The sequence below is a fragment of the Pan troglodytes genome, chromosome 2 (assembly GCF_028858775.2).
Source record: "Pan troglodytes isolate AG18354 chromosome 2, NHGRI_mPanTro3-v2.0_pri, whole genome shotgun sequence".
NCBI classification, from domain to species: Eukaryota; Metazoa; Chordata; class Mammalia; order Primates; family Hominidae; genus Pan; species Pan troglodytes.
In genome coordinates, this window is record NC_086015.1 from 45,960,927 (window position 1) to 45,985,115 (window position 24,189).

A 24,189-nucleotide genomic window follows, 5' to 3' on the forward strand; every position below is an offset into this window, starting at 1 on the left:
AGGCGTGGTGGTTCAGGCCCGTAATCCCAGCACTTTTGGAGGCCGAGGTGGGCGAATCACCTGAGGTCAGGAGTTCGAGACCAGCCTGGCCAACATGGTGAAACCCCGTCTCTACTAAAAATACAAAAAAATTAGCCAGGCGTGGTGGCAGGCACCTGAAATCGCAGCTACTCGGGAGGCTGAGGCAGGAGAATCGTTTGAACCTGGGAGGCAAAGGTTGCAGTGTGCCAAGATCACACCACTGAACTCCTGCCTGGATAGACTTTGAGACTCTGTCTCACTCACACACACACACACACACACACACACACACACACACACAAAGTAAAGTTTCCATAAGATAAACTGTCAAAACAAAAACAAATTTTGCAAAGTAAAATACAAAGTCCAGGTCCAACACTTAAAGATTAGCGGAATTTCTTTTTTTTTTTTTTTTGAGACAGCGTTTCACTCTTGTTGCCCAGGCTGGAGCGCAATGACATGATCTCAGCTCACTGCAACCTCTGCCTTCCAGGTTCATGCGATTCTCCTGCCTCAGCCTCCCAAGTAGCTGGGATTACAGATGCCCACCACCACACCTGGCTAATTTTTATATTTTTAGTAGAGACAGGGTTTCACCATGTTGGCCAGGCTGGTCTCAAACTCCTGACCTCAAGTGATCTGCCCCCTCCTCGGCCTCTCAAAGTGCTGGGATTACAAGTGTGAGCCACCACACCTGCCTTTTTTTTTTTCTTTCTTTTTTTTGAGACAGTGTCTCTGTCGCCCAGGCGGGAGTGCAGTGGCATGATCGCGGCTCACTGCAACCTCGACCTCCAGGGCTGAAGCAATCCTCCTGTCTCAGCCTCCCAAGTAGCTGAGAGTAAAGCACACACCACTATGCCTGGCTAATTTTTCTATTTTTTCTAGAGACAAGGTTTCACCATGTTGCCCAGGCTGGTCCTGAACTTCTGGGCTCAAGTGATCTACCCACCTTGGTCTCTCAAAGTGCTGGGATTATAGGCATGAGCCACCGCACCTGGCACGGTCTGATGAGTTTTGATTGATGCAGGTACTGGCAAAACTCTATTTTTATTTATTTTTTTTTTTTTTTGAGACAAGGTCTCAGTCTGTCACTCAGGTTGGAGCACAGTGGCACAATCATGGCTCACTGCGACCCCTGCCATCCAGGCTCAAACAATCCTCCCACCTCAGCTTCCCAAGCAGCTGGGACCTCAGGTGCATGCCACCACCCCCGGCTAATTTTTGAGACAGAGTCTCGCCTTGTTGCCCAGGCTGGAGTGCAGTGGTGCAATCTTGGCTCACTGCAACCTCCACCTCCTGAGTTCAAGTGATTCTCCTGCCTCAGCCTCCCAAGTAGCTGTGACTACAGGCATGTGCCACCACGCCCGGCTGATTTTTTTGTATTTTTAGTAGAGACAGGGTTTCACCGTGTTGGACAGGCTGGTCTTGAACTCCAGGCCTCAAGTGATCCGCCCACCTCAGCCTCCAAAAGTACTGGGATTACAGACATGAGCCACCGCGCCTGGCCCACTCCCGGCTAATTTTTGTATCTTTTGCAGGGACACATTTTCACCATGTTGCCCAGGCTGGTCTCAAACTCCTGAGCTCAAGCAATTCGCCTGCCTCGGTCTCTCCAAGTGCTGGGATTACAGGTGTGAGCCACAATGTCCAGGGGGAATTTCTATACATTAACAAATGTACAATCGAAAAAGGAAATCAAGAAAACAACTTCATTTATAATAGCAGCAAAAAGAATAAAACACATAGGAATTAACCAAACAGGTGGAAAGACTTACACAACAAAAACTACAAAAAACTTCTGAAAGAAATTTTTAAAAGACATAAATAGGCTGGGCACGGTGGCTCACACCTGTAATCCCAGCACTTTGGGAGGCCGAAGCAGGCGGATCACGAGGTCAGGAGATGGAGACCATCCTGGCTAACACGGTGAAACCTCATCTCTACTAAAAATACAAAAAATTAGCTGGGCATGGTGGCGGGCGCCTGTAGTCCCAGCTACTCAAGAGGCTGAGGCAGGAGAATGGTGTGAACCCCGGGAGGCGGAGCTTACAGTAAGCCGAGATTGTGTCACTACACTCCAGCCTGGAGGACAGAGCGAGACTTCGTCTCAAAAAAAAAGACACAAATAAGTGGGAAAATATCACGTTTATGAATTAGAAGGCAATTTTCAGATATTAACATTCAAATACTACCCAAAATCAATCTACCCAAAGCAATGTATGCATTCAATGCAATTCTTATCAAAATCCCAACAACTATTTTTGTGGGACTAGAAAAATCTATCCGAAAATTCATATAGAATCTCAAGGTATGTCAAACGGCCAAAACAATCTTAAAAGAAAAAAAAAAAAAAAGCTGGAAAACACACACTTCCTGATTCCAAAGCTTACTACAAAGCTACAATAATAAAAACAGTATAGTACTGGCATAAAGATGGAAATATAGACCAACAGTATAGAATAAGGAGCCCAGAAATAAACCCTCACACATATGGTCAAATGACTTCCAATAAGTATTCCAAAACTATTCAATGAGGAAAGGGCAGTCTTTTCAACAAATGGTGCTGAGAAAACTGGATATCCACATGTAAAAGAGAGAAGTTGGACCTTTACTGTTGTGGTCTGAATGTGTCCCTCTAAAATTCACATTGAAACCTAATGTCCACTGTGGTGGTATTAGGAGGTGGAACCTTTAGGAGGCGATTAGGTCATCAGGGCTCTGCCCTCATAAATAAAATTAGTGTCCTTAGAATACAGCCATAAGGGGGCCTGTTTTCCTCTTCTGCCATGTGGGAACACATAAAAGGCACCATCTTTGAGAAACAGAGCAAGCCCTTACAAGACACCAAAACTGCTGGCACCTTAATCCTGGACTTCCCAGCCCCAAGAACTGTGACCAATAAATTTCTGTTATTTATAAGCTATCCAGTCTAAGGTATTTTGTCTTAGCAGCCCAAACAGAGACATTTACCGAACACCACATAGAAAATTTAACTCAAAATGAGTCAAATATCACTGAGGTAAAAATACATAACTCTCAGAAGAACAAATAGGACAAAAGCTTCATGACACTGGGCTTGGCAATGATTTTTGGATATTTGCATAAGACACCAAAGACACAGATAACACAAAAAAAGACAAATGTGACTCTGCAAAAATTTTAAACTTTAGTACATCAAAAGGCACTATCAACAAAGTGAAAAGGCAACCTATCGAATATGAAAATATATTTGCATATCATATATCTGATAACAGATTAATATCTAGAATATATAGAGAAGTCATAAAACTCAGCAAGAAAACAACCAACCAGATTAGAGAATGGGCAGAGGACTCACAGAAATGGACAAAAAGAATAGACATTTCTCCAAAGGAGATATACAAATTGTCTATAAGCATATGAAAAGATGCTGCTCAGCATCACTAGTCATTAGGGAAATGCAAATCAAAACAACAATGAGATACCACCTCACACCCATTAGGATGGTTACTGTCAAAAAAAAGACAAAAAGTACTGATAAGGATGCAGAGAAACCGAACCCTTGTGCACTGATGGTCTGGAATGTGAAGATGGCAGAGCTGCTGAGGAAAACAGTATGGCAAGTCTTAAAATAATTAAAAATAGAATTACCATAGGACCAGCAATTCCACTTCTGAGTATATACACAAAATAAAGCAAGATCTCAAAGAGATATTTGTATCCACATATTCATAGCACCATTGTTCACAATAGTTAAAACACGGAAGCAACTTGTGTCCACTGTTACATAAATAAGCAAAATGCGCTTTATATATGTACAATGAAATATGATTCAGTCTTAAAAAGGAGGAAATTCTAACACATGCTACAACGTGGATAAACCTTGAGGACATTACACTGGGTGAAATAAGCCAGACAAAAAATGCTGTATGATACCATTTATATAGAGTAGTCAAAACCACAGAGACAAAAAGTAGAATGATAGTTGCCAAAAGCTGGAGAAGGAGAAATGAAGAATTACAGTTTAATGGGTACAGAGCTTCAGTTTTACAAGATGAAAACAGTTATGGGGATAGATGGAGGTGATAGTTGCACAGCAATATGAATGTACTTATTATCCCTGAACTGTACAATTAAAAATCACTAAGGTGCAAATTTGTTATATTGTATTTTACTATATACATATATATACACACATATATATACACATACATATATATACACATATATATACATATATATATATATATATTTTTTTTTTTTTTTGAGATGGAGTCCCACTCTGTCACCCAGGCTGGGGTGCAATGGCGTGATCCCGGCTTACTGCAACCTCTGCCTCCCGGGTTCAAGCGGTTCTCCTGCCTCAGCCTCCTGAGTAGCTGGAATTACAGGTGTGCACTACCACGCCCAGCTAATTTTAGTATTTTTAGTAGAGACGGGGTTTCACCATGTTGGTCAGGCTGGTCTAGAACCCAAAGTGCTGGGATTACAGGTGTGAGCCACCACACCCAGCTTAAAAATATATATATATTTTTTTAAGCTAGGTATGGTCCAAGAAGCCTACGCTATAAAGTGACACAGCTATTTCAAACCAAGTCATTATCACCCAGTGTCCTTCCTTGACAGTAAATTGCAGAGGTGGGGGGAACCTGCTTGTTTCCTAAATACACCAAATTCAAAAAGTAAATTATCTAATATAGAATATAGTTTCCAGGCTGGGCTCAGTGGCTCCTGCCTGTAATCCCAACACTTCGGGAGGCTGAGGCAGGCAGACTGCTTGAGCTCAGGAGTTCGAGACCAGCCTGGGCAACATAGCCAAACCCCGACTCCATGAAAAATACAAAAAATTGGCCGGGCGCGGTGGCTCACACCTGTAATCCCAGCACTTTGGGAGGCCAAGGTGGGCGGATCACAAGGTCAGGAGATCGAGACCATCCTGGCTAACACAGTGAAACCCCGTCTTTACTAAAAATACAAAAATTAGCTGGGTGTGGTGGCGGGCACCACTACAGCTACTCAGGAGGCTGAAGCAGGAGAATGGCGTGAACCCGGGAGGCAGAGTGCAGTGAAGCTGAGACCGTGCCACTGCACTCTACCCTGGGCGACAGAGCGAGACTCCGTTTTAAAAAAAAAAAAAAGAAAAAGAAAAATACAAAAAATTAGCCAGGCGTGGTGGTATGTGCCTGTAGTCCCAGCTACTCTGGAGACTGAGGTGGGAGGATCATCTGAGCCCAGGAAGTTGAGGCTGTAGTGAGCCCAGTGCACTCCAGTCTGGGCAACAGAGAGAGACCCTGTTTCTAAGGGAAAGAAAAAAAAAAAAAAGAGTATAGTTTCCCCAATTTATAACCACCCCCAAAAAAAAGAAACAAAAAAGAAAATTAAGTTAGTCATTACTTGGATATGTTTATTACTCATTATTCAGGACTCTTGGCACTGAACAGATGAAGGTCATCCACTCCAGACTGAAAATGTGGCATTTGATATATCAAATTAAATGACTACTGTGAAAATGCTACCCCCTTCTACCTATTGTAGCTCTCTCTTTCCCCATGCCAATGGAAATACACTGACTTACCCAGTTGGTTATTTCAGGCCTTTTGCACTTATCAGTACAAAGAATGGCTACAAAATTGATTGTTCCCTTCCGTCGCCCTTTATAGACAATAGTCTTGCTTCCTCTTCCGATCTCCTCATACAGAATAAAGTTTTCCATCTCTGGGCCGACTTCTCACATACGATAGAATAACAGCATCTCTAGCTCCTAAAAAGTAAACAAAAATGACATTGATAAATGCAAGTTAGTTGCATAATTAATTAGCCTAGGATAATTAGCCTAGGATATTATATGTGTAAAAAATCTAGCAAATCGACAAATTCAGAAAATTCACTTACAAATGTTAAATACTAATGCTGATATTTTTGCAGGATGAACGAAACTACGGGGCAAATAAATAAAACTTCACAGCCGGCGCGGTGGCTCACGCCTGTAATCCCAGCACTTTGGGAGGCCGAGGCAGGGGGATCACCTGAGGTCAGGAGTTTGAGACCAGCCTGGCCAACATGGTGAACCCTGTCTCTACTAAAAATACAAAAATTGGCCAGGTGTTGTGATGCACGCCTGTAATCCCAGCTACGCGGGAGGCTGAGGCAGGGGAATCGCTTGAACCCGGGAGGCGGAGGCTGCAGTGAGCCGAGATCGCACCACTGCACTCCAACCAGGGCGACAAGGAGAGACTCCAACTCAAAAATCAATAAATATTCACAAACCAATATTCAAGTTCCCATCAACAAGATGTTTTAAAAACACAGTGGCTGCCCGTGCCTCTAGGGCGGGTAGATATCCCGGCATTCCGTGCGGTCGGCCCTTCAGCCGCTGCCGCCATTGGAGACCAGCAGCCATGGCTCTGCGCGACCCTGTGGCCGTGGGCCTCGATGAGGGCCACAGAGTTACCAAAAATGGGAGCAAGCCTGGCCCAGCCACCGCCAAAGTGGGCAACTGACCAAGCACACCAAGTTCGTGCGGGACATTATCCCAAAGATGTATGGCTTTACTCCCTACGAGCTGGCGCGCCATGGAGTTGCTCAAGGTTTCCAAGGACAAACGGCCCTCAAGTTCATCAAGAAGAGAGTGGGGGACACGTCCGCACCAAGATGAAGAGAGAAGAGCTAAGCAACGCCCTGCCCGCCATGAAGAAAGTGGCCACAAAGAAGGACTGAGGCCCCATACCCTATCCATAAAACCTTCACAGAAAAAAAAAAAAAAAAAGTGAAAATAACAGCTATTTCGAAAAACGGTAACAAAATCAGGGTATGAATTAGATTTTATCCAATGTGTCTCCATATCTTACTTTCTCCGTTACAATGGAAACCTGGTACAAGGGAAAACAACATCTGCACAGTGGGATAATATATATGAGGCAGGAGAACAGGGTCTGGAGGCAGGGAACCTAAGGTTGTTTCACACTGACTTCCTGTAACTAAATTGAAAGGAAAACCCTAACTTTCCACGCCTAAGTAACAAAAGGACCAGAGGCTATTCCCTTTGCAAATCCCCCACCTTTTCTATGCAGCAGATGGGAAATTAACTGACCGCAACCAATCAGACTGACTGGGGCGTAGTCTTGGTTTGCAACTTTGTAACTTCACCTTAGCATCTGACTGGTTGCAGAGAATGGAATGAACGAATGAATGAAATGGAATCAATGAAATTGGCTGACTGCAACCAATAGACCGATTGCAGGCCACCACTTGTTTTACTGGAGGTGAGCGTGAAGAGGAAAGTGGGAAACCTCTAGGGGGTATTTGGACCGGGTATCTGTATCCCTGCCCTCCAGTGCTGCTCAGGTGGCTCCCACACTGTGGAGTGTACTTTCGTTTTCAATAAATCCCTGCTTTCATGCTTTTGTTGCTTCATTCTTTCCTTGCTTTGCTGGGCATTTTGTCCAATTCTTTGCTCAAAATGCCAAGAACCTGGACAACTTGCGGTCAAGACCCTCTACTGGTCTTGACTGGTATGCCCCACCTAAACCTTATAAATTTTGAGAAGCAAAAGAGAAACATATGCCCCACCTAGACCTTATTAATTATGAGAAGTAAAAGAGAAAACAAGTGAAAATACAGTATAAACAAATATGGAATGATATTTCTATGTAATCCCTAGACTGCAGGAGTCAATCCAAATATCATTAATACTACTGGCTCATAGGCCAAATTGGGTGTGCTGCCTGCTTTTGTAAATAAAGTTTAATTGGAACATAGCCACACCCATTCATTTATATATTGCTTATGGCTGCTTTCAAACTGCTATATATTGCCTATGACAGAGTTGACTCTACAGCCTGCACAAACCCTAAAATATTTACTATTTGTCCCTTTATTAAAAAAAGTTTGCCAACCCCTGCTCTAAATCAAGTGATGTTGTTGTTGTTTTAACCAAGGACTTCATCCTTCACCTAAGGTATAAGTAGTTAAATGAGTTCGTTTTCTTGGCCAACATAACTCTTTAGTTTTCATAAGTAAATAAGGACTTGATATAAACTCTTATCAGACTACATCTTATTTAGAATTTCAGTTAAAGTGGAATTAGTCATAAACAATATATGACAATTTAATCTAAGTAATTCATTAAAATCATTCTTTCAGGCTGGGTGCAGTGGCTCACGCCTGTAATCCCAGCACTTTGGGAGGCCGAGGTGGGCTGATCGCCTGAGGTCAGGAGTTTGAGACCAGCCTGACCAACATGGCAAAATCCTATCTCTACTAAAAATACAAAAATTAGCCAGGCATGGTGGCACACGCTTGTAATCCCAGCTACTCGGGAGGCTGAAGGTAGGAGAATCACTTGAACGCAGGAGGCAGAGGTTGCAGTGAGCTAAGATGGTGCCACTGTACTCCAGCCTGGGAGACAGAGCACCACTCAAAAAAAAAAAAAAAATCAATCCTTCATAACCTGGCATCTCTTTGGAAAGATATGTTAGACTATATTAAACCTTCCAGAAATTCACAACATATCTACATATCAAAACAGCACATTGGCCAGGCACGGTTGCTCGCACCTATAATCTCACCCCTTTGGGAGGCCAAGACAAAAGAACTGCTTGAGCCCAGGAGATTGAGGCTGCAGTGAGCTACAACTGCACCATGGTACTCCAGCCTGGACAACAGGGTGAGACCATGTCTCAGAAAAAAAAAAAAAATTAAAAATTAAAAAAGCACATTGGGCTGAACTCAGTAGCTCATGCCTGTAATTCCACCACTTTGGGAGGCCAAGGAGGGAGGTTCAATTGACGCCGGGAGTTTGACACCAACCTGGGAAACATGGCAACACATCATCTCTACAAGATATTTAAAAATTTTAAAAAATTAGCCAGCAGTGGTAGCCTGTGCATGTAGTCCCAGCTACTTGGGAGACTGAGGCAGGAGGATAGCTTGAACCCGGGAGGCAGAGGTTGCAGTGAGCCAAGATCTCACCACTGCACTCTAGCCTGGGCAACGAAGTGAGACCCTTTCTCAAAAAAAAAAAAAAACCTTGTACACCTCAAATACATACAATTACTGGTAGATCATACCTCAATATGGGTATATTAAAGAATTAAAAGCAGGGTCTCAGAGATATTTGTACCCCACATATTCACAGCAGCATTATTCACAACAGTTAAAACATGGAAGCAACTTGTGTCCGCTGATACATGGATAAGCAAAATGTAATATATTTTGCTTTTGCAAAAATGAAGTTTTAGAGACTGGTGCACAACAATGTAACTGTTCTTAAGCTCTACTAAACTTGTACCCTTAAAAAGGGTTAAGATGGTAAATTTTATGTGTATTTTACCACAATTAAAAATTTTTTAAGACTTCAAAAATTAATAACAAAACTGGTGAATATATTGGCCAGATGCGGTGGCTCACACCTGTAATCCCAGCACTTTGGGAGGTCGAGTCGGACGGATCGCCTGAGGTCACAAGTTCAGGACCAGGCTGGCCAACATGGTGAAACCCCATCTCTACTAAAAATACAAAAAAAAAAAAAATTATCCAGGAATGGTGGCGCGCACCTGTAATCCCAGCTACTCAAGAAGGTGAGGCAGGCGAATGGCTTGAACCCAGAAGGCAGAGGGAGGTTGCAGTGAACTGAGATTGCACCATTGCACTCCAGCCTGGGTGACAAGGGCGAAACTGTCTCAAAAAAAAAAAAAATTAAGAAAACTCATTTTACAGATCAAAAAAAAATCCAAGATTGTTCTAGGAGAGGAAAACTTTTTTCTACAAAATGTTAGGGGGTAAACATTTTAGATTTTACAGACCTTATGGTTTCTGTCACAGCTACTCACCTTTGCTCTTGAACTACAAAAGCAACCAGAGACAATAAGCAAAGGGATGGATATGGCTGAGTTCCATTAAAACTTTTATTTATGGGCAGGGTGCAATGACTCACGTCTATAATCCCAGCAATTTGGGAGGCCAAGGCAGGTAGGTCACCTGAAGTCAGGAGTTCAAGACCAGCCTGGCCAACATGGCGAAACCCCATCTCTACTAAAAATACAAAAATTAGGCCAGGTGCAGTGGCTCACGCCTGTAATCCCAGCACTTTGGGGGGCCGAGGAGGGTGGATCACCTGAGGTCAGGAGATCAAGACCATCCTGGCTAACACAGTGAAACCCCATCTCTACTAAAAATACAAAAAATTAGCCAGGCATGGTGGCACGCGCCTGTAGTCCCACCTACTCGGGAGGCTGAGGCAGAGAATTGCTTGCACCCGGGAGGCGGAGGCTGCAGTGAGCCAAGATCGCGCCACTGCACTCCAGCCTGAGGAACAGAACGAGATTCCATCTCAAAAAAAAAAAAAATTAGCCAGGCATGGTGGCGGGCGCCTGTAATCCCAGCTATTCCGGAGGCTGAAGCAAGAGAATGGCTTGAACCCGGGAGGCACAGGTTGCAGTGAGCCGATTGCGCCACTGCACTCCAGCCTGGGTGACAAGAGACTCCATATCAAAAAATAATAATAATTAATTAATTAAAAACAAAAAGGCACTGGTTAGTATCTTTCTTTTAATGACGGTTTCCCTAAGTCCTTTTTACATCCCTCTTCGTTCTAAAACCCATTCATTAAAAAGAACCAATCCTGGCCTAGCACAGTGCCTCATGTCTGTAATCCCAACGCTTTCGGAGGTGGAGGCAGGATTGTCTGAAGCCAAGAGTTCAAGACCAGCCTGGGCAACATGGTGAGATCCCGACTCTACACAAATAAAATAGCCTGGCATGGTGGTGCATGCCTGCAGTCCCAGCTATATGGTATGTATTATAACCAAAATAAGATTAAACTGACAGTATGTTAAGATGGGAAGTTACTAAGCCAGAAAAAATATAATCAGAAACCTTAAGTGTTCACAAATTGTCTACATTAGGATATCTCAGGATAAGATGATAAAATAAGTTTTCATACAGTATGTATAACTGATTTCTTGAAAATAAGGTTTTAGGCTACAAGGGAAAAAATTAAGTAAAATCTTGATTTTTTTTTTTTAAGGGAGGCTAGGTCTTGAACCCCTGGGTTCAAGCAATCCTCCTGCCTCAGCCTCCCTAAATTCTGGAATTACAGGTGCAAGCCACCATCCAGCCCATCTTGAAATTTTGAATTTGATTTAGGCCAAATTCATTTCCTTAATCTTTAGTCACATCTGACCATCGAGTCACATGTGGACAATTTCAGTCTGAAATTAACAAAACATATTAGTTATAAATCTGCTTAGATAGGGTGGTTTGTTACTTTCAAGCATTTCTCCTCTCTAAGGCTGTTTCCTTAGAGTAAAATAAGAATTGGATCAAATGATTTTCTTTTTTTTTTTTTTTTTGGACAGGGTCTCACTCAGTGGCCCAGGCTGGTGTGCAGGGGCAAGATCTAGGCTCACTACAACCTCCACCTCCAGGATTCAAACGATTCTCGTGCCTCAGCCTCCAGAGTAGCTACCTCAGCCTCTGGCACACCACCACACCCAGTTAATTTTTTGTGTTTTTGGTAGATATGGAGTTTCGCTATGTTGCCCAGGCTGGTCTAGAACTCCTGGCCTCAAGTGATCCGCCTGCCTCGGCCTTCCAAAGTGCTAGGATTACAGGTGTGAGCCACCGCGCCTGGCACTAAGTTATCTTTCAATAACTTATTAATAGTTGAAATTCCATGACTTTAAGATTCTTTGACTCAGTCCAAACACGTTCCCCATTACAGACTTCCTAATATTCATCTTTAGAGCTGTAACCTCTTAATTATAAAATAAAACACAAGTACAGAAAACTCCACAGAATACATAGTTTAATGAATTACTAAAGAGGGACATCCTTCTAATCACCACCCAAAGTCAGGAAATAGGACTTTGCCAGCCACACAAGCAGCCCCTCTGTGAGCCTGTCTCAATCACCACCCCTCCTGATCCCCAAAAGTAACCACCCCCTGACTTTCGTAGTCATCACTTCCTTAGGTTTCTTCATGGTTTTCTCACTCGAGTGTGCTTTCCCAGAAACCACAGTTTAGTCTCTTAACCTGTAGTGCTCCTAAGGAAGTCTCTCTTAATTCACAAGTTCACCTAAGAAGCATCTAAGAAGCCAGAAGGCAGAGCAAATCACATACAGGTGCAAATGAGGCATTTAAGAGTCGGGGGCAGGTCCTACATTCAAGGAACGCTGAGAGCGACCAGGTGATAAGAGCGCACAGGTGCCCACTTTCAGCACAATCATGACTCCCGCACCAGAAGCATGAGCATCACCTGGGACTTAATACAAAAGAAAAAGTTATCGGCCCTGCCCCAAATTTACGGAATCATACACTACGGCGGTAGGGCCTGGCCTTCTGTGTTACTACACGCCCTGGGGTGACTGGGATGCGCTCAACTCTGCGAACTGCCAGCCAAATCAACCCCGAGATGTAACCGATGGCGCGCGCCACACTAAGCACTCCATAGGTGCTCCTCCTCGCCGCACTTCACAGACTCAATTATCACAGACTCAGGGGCGCTACGTAGTCACTCACCCCCCCGCTCCCCAGGCAACTCGCGGCGGGCGAATCGGCGGCTTTCGCGGCCTCGCTACGTCCGTAGGCATCAGTCCGCGAGGCCGGCTGGGAGCCTAAGAAGCGCTGCAGGGCGGTGAAGACGCGGTCCGCTCTGGGGAGTTAAGAGATGGCGTCCATAAAGCACATCTCCCAAGCCGAAACACACAAGCACTCTCTCTCCCCGCTGCACCCAGGTCCTAGAAGAGGCGTCCCGTGTGCCCTTAACTAACGCCCGGATAAAAACGGGCGGTTTTTTTTTTAACACGAGCGCAAAGCAGGGGAGCGCAGGGGGTACGGGGTCCACTAGCAGAAGGAGAGAGGGCGGCCAGGCGCCACCACCCACCTGCCCCGGCAGGCCTGCGCTCTCTTCCGCGACCGCTTAGGCAGACACGAACTCAGACCCGTAGCTACTAAAACCGCCACTGCCACGCACCTGGTAGCTCAGTCAAGAAAAGAGTCCAGTCCACTTGGCTGCTCCCGCGGTTGCGCGCATCTCGGCCTCTGCCTCAGGACAGGTCCACAGGCCCAAGAATGGGGGAGAAAGCAGAGAAGCAAAGCGGAACGCGCGGAAGAAGCCGACCAGCCTTACGGAGGCGACGCCCCTCCAGGTTTGGATTCGTCCATACGGTTTCCACGGCAGCACACAGAACGCCGGAAGAAGCTCAGGAAGCTGACTGGCTGTGCAGTTTCCGTTCCTGTTGGCTGGGGCCCGGAAGTGAGAGACCACGAGGGCCCCTCCCTCCACCCAAAGGGCATCACGCCCTGCCTTTGGACGAGCCCACAGGCCAGAGACTGGGGCGGGAAGTGCTGGAGTAACAGTCATAGTGGTCGGCCCACCATCCCTCTATGTTTGGATTTGCTCATTCCATCTCCATGGCAGCACGCAGAACGCCGGAAAAACGCAAAGCGCTGATTGGTTAAGAGTCTCAGTTCCTATTGGCTAGAGTCCGAAGTGGGAGCCCGTGAGGGACTACTCTTCAATCTTAAGTGGGTGCTGAGGCTAGAGTGTGGAGAACTGAGACCTCGTCATTTCTTCTCTTCCCGTTCCCACTGTCCTTCTGTTTCCTTCCATTCTTTTCTTTCTGGCTTCTTCTGGGAGCTCAGGTGGACATGGTGGCATAGTCTGGATAACCAACGGCTCAGAAGCAGGGGCCCCGGGGTCCTCACCATTTAGAAAAGAGAAGGCTGTGAATTACCTTCCTTTTTGGAGATGGAGGAAACAGATGAGACACTCTGATCTCAGGTTGATTGTGTAAACTAAAAATAAAAGTTCCAAGCCCCCCTACCAACTGAGTGGACCCCTCCTCTGGGCCAAAGGCACGCCAAAGTTAACGTGAAGAACTAGCTCAGGCCGTGATGGGAAGATGGGGTGGGACAGGCCTCATTATACCCTCCTCCCGTTGGAATACAGGCACAGCTGACCAGCGTTAACATTAAACAGAGACCTTAAGACTGACAAAACAGACTTTTTTGCAGCAATAAGATACCAACATGGCAGCAAGCCCCAAAAGACATTGAAGTATTTTATCCTGATATATATATACACACACATACACAAACACACACACACATATACTCTCATGTATACATATATACTCATATACATATATATATATATTTTTTTTTTTTTTTTTTGAGACAGTCTCGCTGCATCACACAGGCTAGAGGGCAGTGGCGCAATCTCGGCTCAACTGCAACCTCCACCTCCTGGGTTCAAGTGATTCTCCTGCCTCAGCCTCCCAAGTAGCTGGGATTACAGGCGTGTGCCACCACACCAGCTAATTTTTGTATTTTTAGTAGAGACAGGGTTTCACCGTGTTGGCCAAGCTCATCTTGAACTCCTGACCTCAGGTGATCCACCCACCTTGGCCTCCCAAAGTGCTGGGATTACAGGTGTGAGCCACCGTGCCTGGCCAAATATATTTATTTGACATATTTTGAAATGGCCTTGCAGAGCTATCTCTTCTGGGGGGAATCTACATTCTGTAAAGAATCCCCTTGTCTTTCCAGGTCTTTTCCCTGATGCTGGAGAGAATTAACTGAGAACCTGACACCTGTTTTAAGTCTGATAAGAAACATTTACAATCTATTCTCTCTGAAACCTGCTACATAGAGGCTTCATCTGCAGAACAAGAACCCTGGTCTCTGCACCCTCTTATCTCAACCCAGACACTGCCTTCTATTGGCTCCAGGTCTTTATATAATAACTCTTTTAACCAATTGCCAATTGTAGGGTATATGGATGTGCTTTGGTCAAGGAATAGGCCAAGGTGGACATCCGGGCCAGAGTGGCTCAGCGAGTTTAGGACACAGGCGCATATTCCACTTGTTATATAACCCGTTTATGTAAGTTCATACTTGGATCTGAGCCACTATTGTCTGTAGAAGGTATAACTGCCCTGCTGACACTGTGCCCAGGTCTGAGTTCAGCACGGCACGACCCGGTTCGTGCACTGGTGCCCAGAGTAATGCTACTAACCCCTCTAAGGGAGAGCGGTTGCCCTTAAGGTGGGCAGAGGGGAGCCGAGCCAGGAACCAGCTTGTGCCCAGAGGGAGAGTTAAGCTGCTGACCCTGACAGAGCTGGCTTTGCAGGCCAGGGTGTGCAGCTGCAGGCATGGGGGCAACAGGAGCCACAGAGCCAGAACAGACAGCCGAGATAAAGGTGGACAGTGTGAGAAAGCTAGTGTGATTAAGCTGCTGATGACACAGCCGCTGAATAAAACTACATTTCACTTGCCTACACGGCCCCAACCCTCACTTGTGTTCTTTCAGCTATTCGCCCATCCACCCACTCCCCTTGGACCTCAGCTGGGGGCTGGAACCTGACAATTGGCGTAGTCGTGGCATAACACCAATCACCTATTAAATCCACCCTATGATGTAGAAGCTCTTTCCAGCTTCGAGTTGTCCCACCTTTCCTGACCCAACCAATACCTTATGTCATGTATTGATTGATGTCTTATTTCTCCGTAAAACATGTAAAACCAAGCTGCAGCTCAGTCACCTTAGCTGTCAGGCCTCTGAGCCTAAGCTAAGCCATCATATCCCCTGTGACCTGCACGTATACATCCAGATGGCATGAAGCAACTGAAGATCCACAAAAGATGTGAAAATAGCCTTAACTGATGACATTCCACCATTGTGATTTGTTTCTGCCCCACCCTACCTGATCAATTTACTTTGTAATCTCCCCCACCCTTAAGAAGGTTCTTTGTAATTCTCCCCACCCTTGAAAATGTACTTTGTGAGATCCACCCCCTGCCCGCAAAACATTGTTCCTGACTCCACCGCCTATCCCAAAACCTATAAGAACTGACGATAATCCCACCACCCGCTGCTGACTGTCTTTGCAAACTCAGCCCACCTGCACCCAGGTGAAATAAACAGCCTTGTTGCTCACACGAAGCCTGTTTGGTGGTCTCTTCACACGGACACCTGAGACATTAGCCATATGTTCCTAGGGCCTCTTGAGACTGTGCCTCGAGCCATGGTCACTCAGATTTGGCTCAGAATAAATCTCTTTAAATATTTTACAGAGTTTAACTCTTTTTGTCAACCATCACTTACGGCTTTCAAAGCTCCACACTTGCAAGTTTCAACCACCAGATACACTGGAGCCTGTACTCCAGCCTGAGCAACAGCGCAAAATCCTGTCTGTAAAAAGGAAATTTAAAAAGAAATTTTATTTTTTGCTAACTTTACATGCATTGTTATTATTTAATGCCTCTTTGTATGAAGTAAAAAATAAATTTCTTTTCTGCAGCATTTAATGCAATGCTTTGCCTAAAGAAGGAAGTTTCTATGTGCTTGAATGAGAGATTCTTTTTTTTTGGAGACAGAGTTTAGCTCTTGTTGCGCAGGCTAGAGTGCTAACCTAGCTACACTCTAGAGACAGGGGTTTCTCCATGTTAGTCAGGCTGGTCTTGAACTCCCGACCTCAGGTGATCTGCCCGCCTCGGCCTCCCAAAGTGCTGAGATTACAGGCATGAGCCACCGCGCCCGGCTGACAGATTCTTTATGATCATCCAGAGGTGAGAAAATGAACCAACTCCCCTCTTCAGCATCCTTCAATGCAAAAGTGGTTTGCAAACTTTACCATCAGAATCACCTGGAGCTCTTGTTAAAACACAGATTTCTGGCTCCACCTACAAAACTTCTGATTCTGTATCTCAATGGGGCCTAAAATTTTGCATTTCTATCAACTTACCAGGTGATGTCAATGTTGCAAGTTGAGCACCACACTTTTCAAACAACCATCTAGAAAAACTGTTCTGATCTCAGGTAAATCACATCTCCTTTTACTTCTGACCCTTCCTGCCTTCTCAAGAGTCTCAGCATCCATTATTGTCAGTTCTGTGTATTTAACAGGTTTGGTAGGGAAAACGTTTCCTCATGGACTACTGTCAAATTAATGAAGATTAAAACTTTGAAATATTTTGTTTATTCTGAGTTTTTATAAATAACCTAAAAGTTCATGTCAGAAGCAATATCAGATACCTGGGTCTTCTTAGCCGAAGTTCCTTGGATGCTTCTGTCAGAGAAATGCGAACCAGAGTGACTCCATCTCCAATAGGGGCTGGGTAAAATAAGGCTGAGACCTTCTGGGCTGCATTCCCAGGTGGATAGACATTCTTAATCACGGGCTGAGAGAGGAGGTCGGCACAAGCTACAGGTCAAAAGACCTTGCTGATAAAACAGGTTGCAGTAAAGAAGCCAGCCAAAACCCACCAAAACCAAGATGGTGACAAAAGTGGCCTCTGGTCATCCTCACTGCCCATTATATGCTAATTAAATGCATTAGCATGATAAGAGACACTCCCACAAATGCCATGGCAACATCAGGAAGTTACCCTATATGGTCTAGAAGCGGGAGGTACCCTCAGTTCTGGGAATTGCCCACCCCTTTTGCGGAAAATTTAGGAATAATCCACCCCTTGTATAGCATATATCAAGAAATAGGCTAGGCATGGTGGCTGACGCCTGTAATCCCAGGACTTTGAGAGGCCAAGGCGGGCAGATCACTTGAGATCAGGAGTTTAAGACCAGAATGGCCAAAATGGTGAAACTCCGTCTCGACTAAAAATACAAAAATTAGCCGGGCATGGTGGCATGCACCTGTAATCTCAGCTACTTGGGAAGCTGAGGTGGGAGAATTGCTTGAACCCAGACTGGGTGGGGGGCTGAGGTTGCAGTGAGCCAAGATGGCACCACAGCACTCCAGCCTGGATGACAGAGTGATACTCTGCCTCAAAAAAAAAAGGAAGGAAGGAAGGAAGGAAGGAAGGAAGGAAGGAAGGAAGGAAGGAAGGGCGGGCAATTATCAGTCCAGCAGCCCAAGCTGCTGCTCTGCCTATGGAGTAGCCATTCTTTTATTCCTTTACTTTCTTAATGAACTTACTTTCGCTTTACTCTATGGATTCACCTCGAATTCTTTCTTGCTTGCGATCCAAGAACCCTCTTTTGGGGTCTGAATTGGGACCCCTTTCTGGTAACACTTCCAGGCAATACGTGAACCTACAAAGACAATTAAATTTTTGTATGCATGTGCATTTTTTTCTGGCTAGAGGGTTTGTGAGTTTGGTCAGATTCTCAAAGGTGCCAATGACTCAGAAAAGTTTAAGAACTCCTGCTATAGATAATTTTAAGACAATATCACAAAAGACAAACTAGAGAAAGCATGGACCATTTTAAGACAGTATCACAAAAGACAAACCAGAGAGGCTGGGCGCGGTGGTTCACACCTGTAATCCCAGCACTTTGGGAGGCCAAGGCGGGCGGATCATGAGGTCAGGAGATCGAGACCATCCTGGCTAACATGGTGAAACCCCATCTCTACTAAAAATACAAAAAATTAGCTGGGCATGGTGGCGGGTGCCTGTAGTCCCAGCTCCTCGGGAGGCTGAGGCAGGAGAATGGTGTGACCCTAGGAGGCAGAGCTTGCAGTCAGCTGAGATCACGCCACTGCACTCCAGCCTGGGTGACAGAGTGAGACTCTATCTCAAAAAAAAAAAAAAAGACAAACCACAGAAAGCATGGACCCTACCTACTCAGTGACCGCTACTGGTCCGAAGATTAGACCTTGACAGACATTAGTTAAATTTCAAAAAGTATAAAACAGCTGAGTGCTATTTAGATTCTTAAGTAGGACTGAGAGCTGAAATGCCAGGTTTTGAATTGCTTAAATTCCTAAGTGCTTTCAGAGTGACCTTTGCTTTCATCTCAATTTTAGATTTTCATTCTCATTATAATTGGTAAGAGTGAATCTGACATGGAAAATATCAATGCGGAGTTTATTTGGGCAAATTCTTCCTCCCAGAAACAACTAATGTCTCATCTTCCTCACTTCTAGATGATCATAAAGAACCTCTTGCCAGACCCAGTGGGTCACACCTGTAATCCCGGTACTTTGGGAGGCTGAGGTGAGAGGATCACCTGAGCCTAGAAGATCAAGGCTGCAGTGAGCTGTGATCGCACCACTGCCCTCCAGCCTGGGCGACAGAGTGAGACCTTGTCTCAAAAAAAATTAAAAACAAAAAACTCTTCATTCAAGCACATAGAAACTTCCTTTTTTTTAAGGCCGGGCGCGGTGTCTCATGCCTGTAATCCCAGCACTTTGGGAAGCCGAGGCAGGTGAATCAACTGAGGTCAGGAGTTGAAGATCAGCCTGGCCAACATGGTGAAACCCTGTCTCTACTTAAAATACAAAAATTAGCCAGGCGTGGTGGCAGGTGCCTATAATCCTAGCTACTCAGGAGGCTGAGGCAGGAGGATCTCTTGAACCTGGGAGGCAGAGGTTGCAGTGAGCATAGATCGTGCCACTGCACTCCAGCCTGGGCAACAGAACAAGACGCTCAAAAAAAAAAGAAAGAAAGAAAAGAAAAAGAAAGAAACTTTCTTTTTTAGGCAAAGCATTGCATTAGATATTGCAGGAGAGAAAAAAATATTTTATTCGTACAAAGAAGTATAAGAATAATAATAATGCATTTAAGTTAGCAAAATACAAAGTTCCTTTTTAAATTTCTTTTCTTTTTGTGATGGAGTCTCCCAGGCTGGAGTACAGTGGCATGATCTTGGCTCACCACAACCTCCACCTCCCGGGTTCAAGTGATTCTCCTGCCTCAGCCTCCTGAGTAGCTGGGATTACAGCTGTCTGCCACCACACCCAGCTAATTTTTGTATTTTTTAGTAGAGACGGGGTTTCACCATGTTGACCAGGCTGGACTCCTGACCTCAGGTGAACCGCCTGCCTCGGCCTCCCAAAATGTTGGCATTACAGGCATGAGCCACTGTGCCTGGCCTAAATTTCTTTTTTAGAGACAGGGCCTCCTTTTGTTGCCTAGGCTACAGTGCAGTGGCATGATAATAGCTTACTGTAGCCTCAGACTCCTGGGCTCAAGAGATTCTCCCACGTCAGCCTCCCTAGTAGCTAGGACTCCAGATGCACACCACCATGCCCGGCTAATTGTGTATGTGTGTGTAGATGGGGCCTGGGGTCTCACTATGTTGCCCAACCTGGTCTCAAGCAATCCTACCGTCTCGGACTCCCAAAATGCTAGGATTACAGGCATGAGCCACCACACCCAAAAATGTTTATTATCTGAAGTATGCTTTACCCTCAAGTTCTAAAGGCACCTAAAAAGGAGAAAAAAATGTTTTATCATGTTTAGTTTTAAATTATTTTATTTCTACAAATTCATGGGTTAAGTGTGAAATTGTGTTACACATATATAATTCATAGTGATCAAGTCAGGGTATTTAGGGTGTCCATCACTCAAGTTCCATATCTTTTTGTTAAGTATTGTCACCCTACTCTGCTATTAAACATTGAATTTCTTCCTTCTATCTTATTATATTTTTGTACAATTTAACACACTTTACTTCATTATCCCCTCTCCTCCCACTCACCTTTCCCAGTCTCTGTAGTTTATCTTTTCACTTCGTCCCTCCATGTGATCAATGTTTTTAGCTTCCACATATAAGTGAGAGCATGAATTATTTGTGTTTTTGTGCCTGGCTTATTTCACACAAAATAATGGCCTCCGGTTCCATCCATGTGGCTGCAAATGACATTATTTCATTATAGAAAAAATAAATGAGGGAAAAGGAAAACAAATTAAGAAAATCCACTTGAATACTGGAGAGCAGTTAGAACAAAGAATACTTATTTTGAAGGCTCTAAAGGACTTCACAGGTGCTCAGGGTGGCCCCTAAGACAGACTCTCCACCTCTACTTAGAAGGGAACAAAAATAAGACACTTGGGAAAGGCTACAATTGTCCTCACGAAATAATGTGTAGACTTAAGATTCAAGGTGAAGAACTGAACACGTGAATTTACCACAAAGACTCCTAAAAGCTCACTAAAATGACTGAATTGGGATTGAAACCATAAGGGCACTTAAGAACAAGCAAGGGAACCATCATTAGGTGGAAGTTCTGAAGCATTTTTTGGAACACAGAAAAAGCACTTGACTTTAGACAGAGGATTCATAGCAACTGCAACTCAGCCACTAACATGTTAGTCCTGGAGCATTTATCCTCATCTTGTTAATGGATGAAAAGAATTCCACCTTTAATACCAGCAGACCTCATCACCCAAGGCAAGTTTCTCCATGTAGTAACATTTGCCTTCAAGGTAAAACACGGAAATACTTTCTAAACAATATGAACAAAAGGCTTGGGACAGTGGAGAATGAGTGAAAATCTGCCTTTTGAACCACAGAGCCTTTCCTTAGCCCCCTTTCCTGCAAACATAATGGCAATTAGTCTTCTAATCTTCAATTAAAAATTGTAATATTATTTAGTGAGAAAGAGACTTGTACAAGAAATACTGACATCTGGCAAAAGAGAATATTTCCTATTTTTTGTTTTGTTTTGTTTTGTTTTTTTGAGACAAGGTCTGGCTCTGTCGACCAGGCTGGAGTGCATGGCGTGATCTCAGCTGGCTGCAACCTCTGCCTCCTGTGCTCAAGTGATCCTTCCATCTCAGTGTCCCAAATAGCTGGGACTACCGGTGTATGCCACGATGCCCAGCTAATTTTTATATTTTTTGGAGAGATGGGTTTTTGCCATGTTGCCCAGTCTGTTCTTGAATTCATGAGCTCAAGTGATTCACCCGCCTAGGCCTCCCAAAGTGCTGGGATTACAGGCTTGAGCCTCCACAGCATCCAGCCACGTTTCCTAATTTAAAAATAAAACAAAAACAAACAAACAAAAAAAACAGGACTGGGCACAGTGGCTCATGCGTGTAATCCCAGCACTTTGGGAGGCAAAGGCGGGCTGATCACCTGAGGTCGGGAGTTCAAGACCAGCCTGACCAACATGGAGAAACCCCGTCTCTACAAAAAATACAAAATTAGCCAGGTGTGGTGGCACATGCCCATAATCCCAGCTACTTGGGAGGCTGAGGCAGGAGAATTGCTTGAACCCGAGAGGCAGAGTTTGCGGTGAGCCGAGATCGCGCCATTGCACTCCAGCCTGGGCAACAAGAGCGAAACTCCGTCTCAAAAAACCAAACAAGCAAACAAAAAAAAACAAACTATGCTTCTAGAAGTCATTTAAAAAAAAATTCACTACCTCATCATCATAAAATGAAGTTTACCAGTCAATAAACCCCCCAAATGTGCAGCAAACACTGAATGAGCCTTTTAGTGCCTTACTATTATATATGTGAACACATAGTCAGAAATATCAAGATATGTGGCTGGGCATGGTAGCTCATGTCTGTAATCCCAGCACTTTGGGAGGCCAAGGCAGGCAGATCACCTGAGGTTGAGAGTTCAAGACCAGCCTGGCCAGCATGGTGAAACCCTGTCTCTACTAAAAATCCAAAATTAGCCAGGAATGATGGCGTATGCCTGTAATCCCAGCTACTCAGGAGGCTGAGGCAGGAGAATCGCTGGAACCCAGAAGGCAGAGGTTGCAGTGAGCCGAGATCGCCCCATTGCACTCCAGCCTGGGCAACAAGAGTGAAACTCCGTCTCAAGAAAAAATAAAAAAAGAGAGAAATATCAAGATATGTGAGGAAAGACTCTAACATGAAAGCCATTAAAATAAGCAAACCAGTAACTCAGATAACTAAAAAATCAACGAAGAAAGCAAGTGAAAAACTTTAACAATTATAATTAATATCACCAAGAGCAAGTGAAAAGGCATGGTACCCATAGTTTGCATATTTTTATTTTACTTTTTACCAAATTCTTGTTTACCAGAGCTTGCATTTTATTTTATTTTATTTTATTTTATTTTATTTTATTTTATTTTATTTTAGATGAAGTTTCACTCTTGTTGCCCAGGCGGAAGTGCAATAGCACGATCTCGGCTTACCGCAACCTCCGCCTCCCGGGTTCAAGTGATTCTCCTGCCTCAGCCTCCCAAGTAGCTGGGATTACAAGCGCCCACCACACCCAGCTAATTTTTGTATTTTTAGTAGAGACGGGGTTTCACCACCTTGGCCAGGCTGGTCTCAAACTCCTGACCTCGCTATCTGCCCGCCTTGGCCTCCCAAAGTGCTGGGATTACAGGCATGAGCCACCACACCCGGCCACGTTTTATTTTTGATCAAGACATTTAAAAGTCTTTTTTTTTTTTTAATTGGCAGTCAAATAGATTTTGTTATTAGCCTATATGTTATTTGGGTTTTGGAATTTACTGAAATTCTCTTTGTGGTCTAACGAATGGCTACTATTTTTTTTAATGTACCACAAGAGTTTGGAAAGAAGGAGTATTTCTTATTTGTTGAGTTCCAAATATCATATGCATATTTTCAAGCTTATTAACTGACATGCACAAATCTTCTAAACCCTCTTTTTATGTGACATTGTCCTTCTTACTCTGTCAGTTCCTGAGAAAGGTGTTTTGAAGTTGCTCATTATGGTTATGAATTTGCCAATTACATATTGGATTTAGTTTCAAGACAGTGAGCTTAGAAAAATAACAACAAGGCTGGAAGCGGTCGCTCACGCCTGTAATCCCAACACTTTGGAAGGCTGAGGCGGCAGATCACTTGAGGTCAGGAGTTGGAGACCAGCCTGGCCAACATGCTGAAACCATCTCTCTACTAAAAATATAAAAATTAGCTAGGTGTGGTTGCAGGTGCCTGTGATCCCAGCTACTCTGGAGGCTGAGGCAAGAGAATCACTTGAACCTAGGAGGCGGAGGTTGCAGTGAGCCGAGATAATGCCACTGCACTCCAGCCTAGGCAACAGAGTGAGACTCCATCTCAAAAACAAACAAACAAACAAACAAAAACAAAAAAAAAGAAAAAGAGAAAAAGAAAAATAACAACAAAAATGATCACAGTGGAAACGGAAGAAAAGCATTACCAAAGATAAAAGCAGAAATTAATGAAATAGAAGGCAAAAATCCACTAGCCAGGGGCATAAATTTAGAAGGCAGGAGATGGTTTCCATGGTGCTCTTCCAGGTTGTAAAGCTGGCTATGATGTCATGGGGTCTCCAGTCCTCTTTAGGATATCGTGTGCTCCACTCTCAGATTACCAACTCAGGGAATGGATTCTCCTAGAGACAGAAACTGGAGGCTGGGAGCTTCAAGACTGATGCTCCCCTTTACTCTGGCAGACCTGGGAAGTAGCACGATAATTCTTCCAGCACTAGTGTATTAGTGAATACACTGGAAGAGCCAGACACT

The 24,189-nt window shown here is 44.4% G+C and overlaps 1 protein-coding gene and 1 pseudogene across 18 annotated transcripts in view; one reads left to right on the top strand and one right to left on the bottom strand.

Annotated features, from left to right (window-relative positions):
- Nucleotides 1-13,431, bottom strand: part of ULK4 (unc-51 like kinase 4) — a 714,793-nt gene extending 701,362 nt beyond the window's left edge. For 7 of the 18 annotated variants that reach the window (XR_010155166.1, XR_010155167.1, XM_063805611.1 and 4 more), the window contains exons 1-2: nucleotides 12,975-13,431; nucleotides 5,576-5,761 (exon numbers count right to left, since the gene is read on the bottom strand). Coding sequence is in view for 11 of the 18 variants with exons in the window: in XM_054680561.2 (XP_054536536.1) it covers nucleotides 5,576-5,713 (138 nt within the window). In the remaining 7 variants the exon portion in view is untranslated. Of the gene's footprint in view, nucleotides 1-5,575; nucleotides 5,762-9,554; nucleotides 9,676-12,520; nucleotides 12,654-12,884 lie in introns of all 18 variants that reach the window. The other 11 variants (XM_063805610.1, XM_063805609.1, XM_054680566.2 and 8 more) reach the window with 9 other exon arrangements.
- LOC736025 (large ribosomal subunit protein eL36-like) lies at nucleotides 6,365-6,825 on the top strand (annotated as a pseudogene).
- Nucleotides 13,432-24,189: the final 10,758 nt, after the last annotated feature.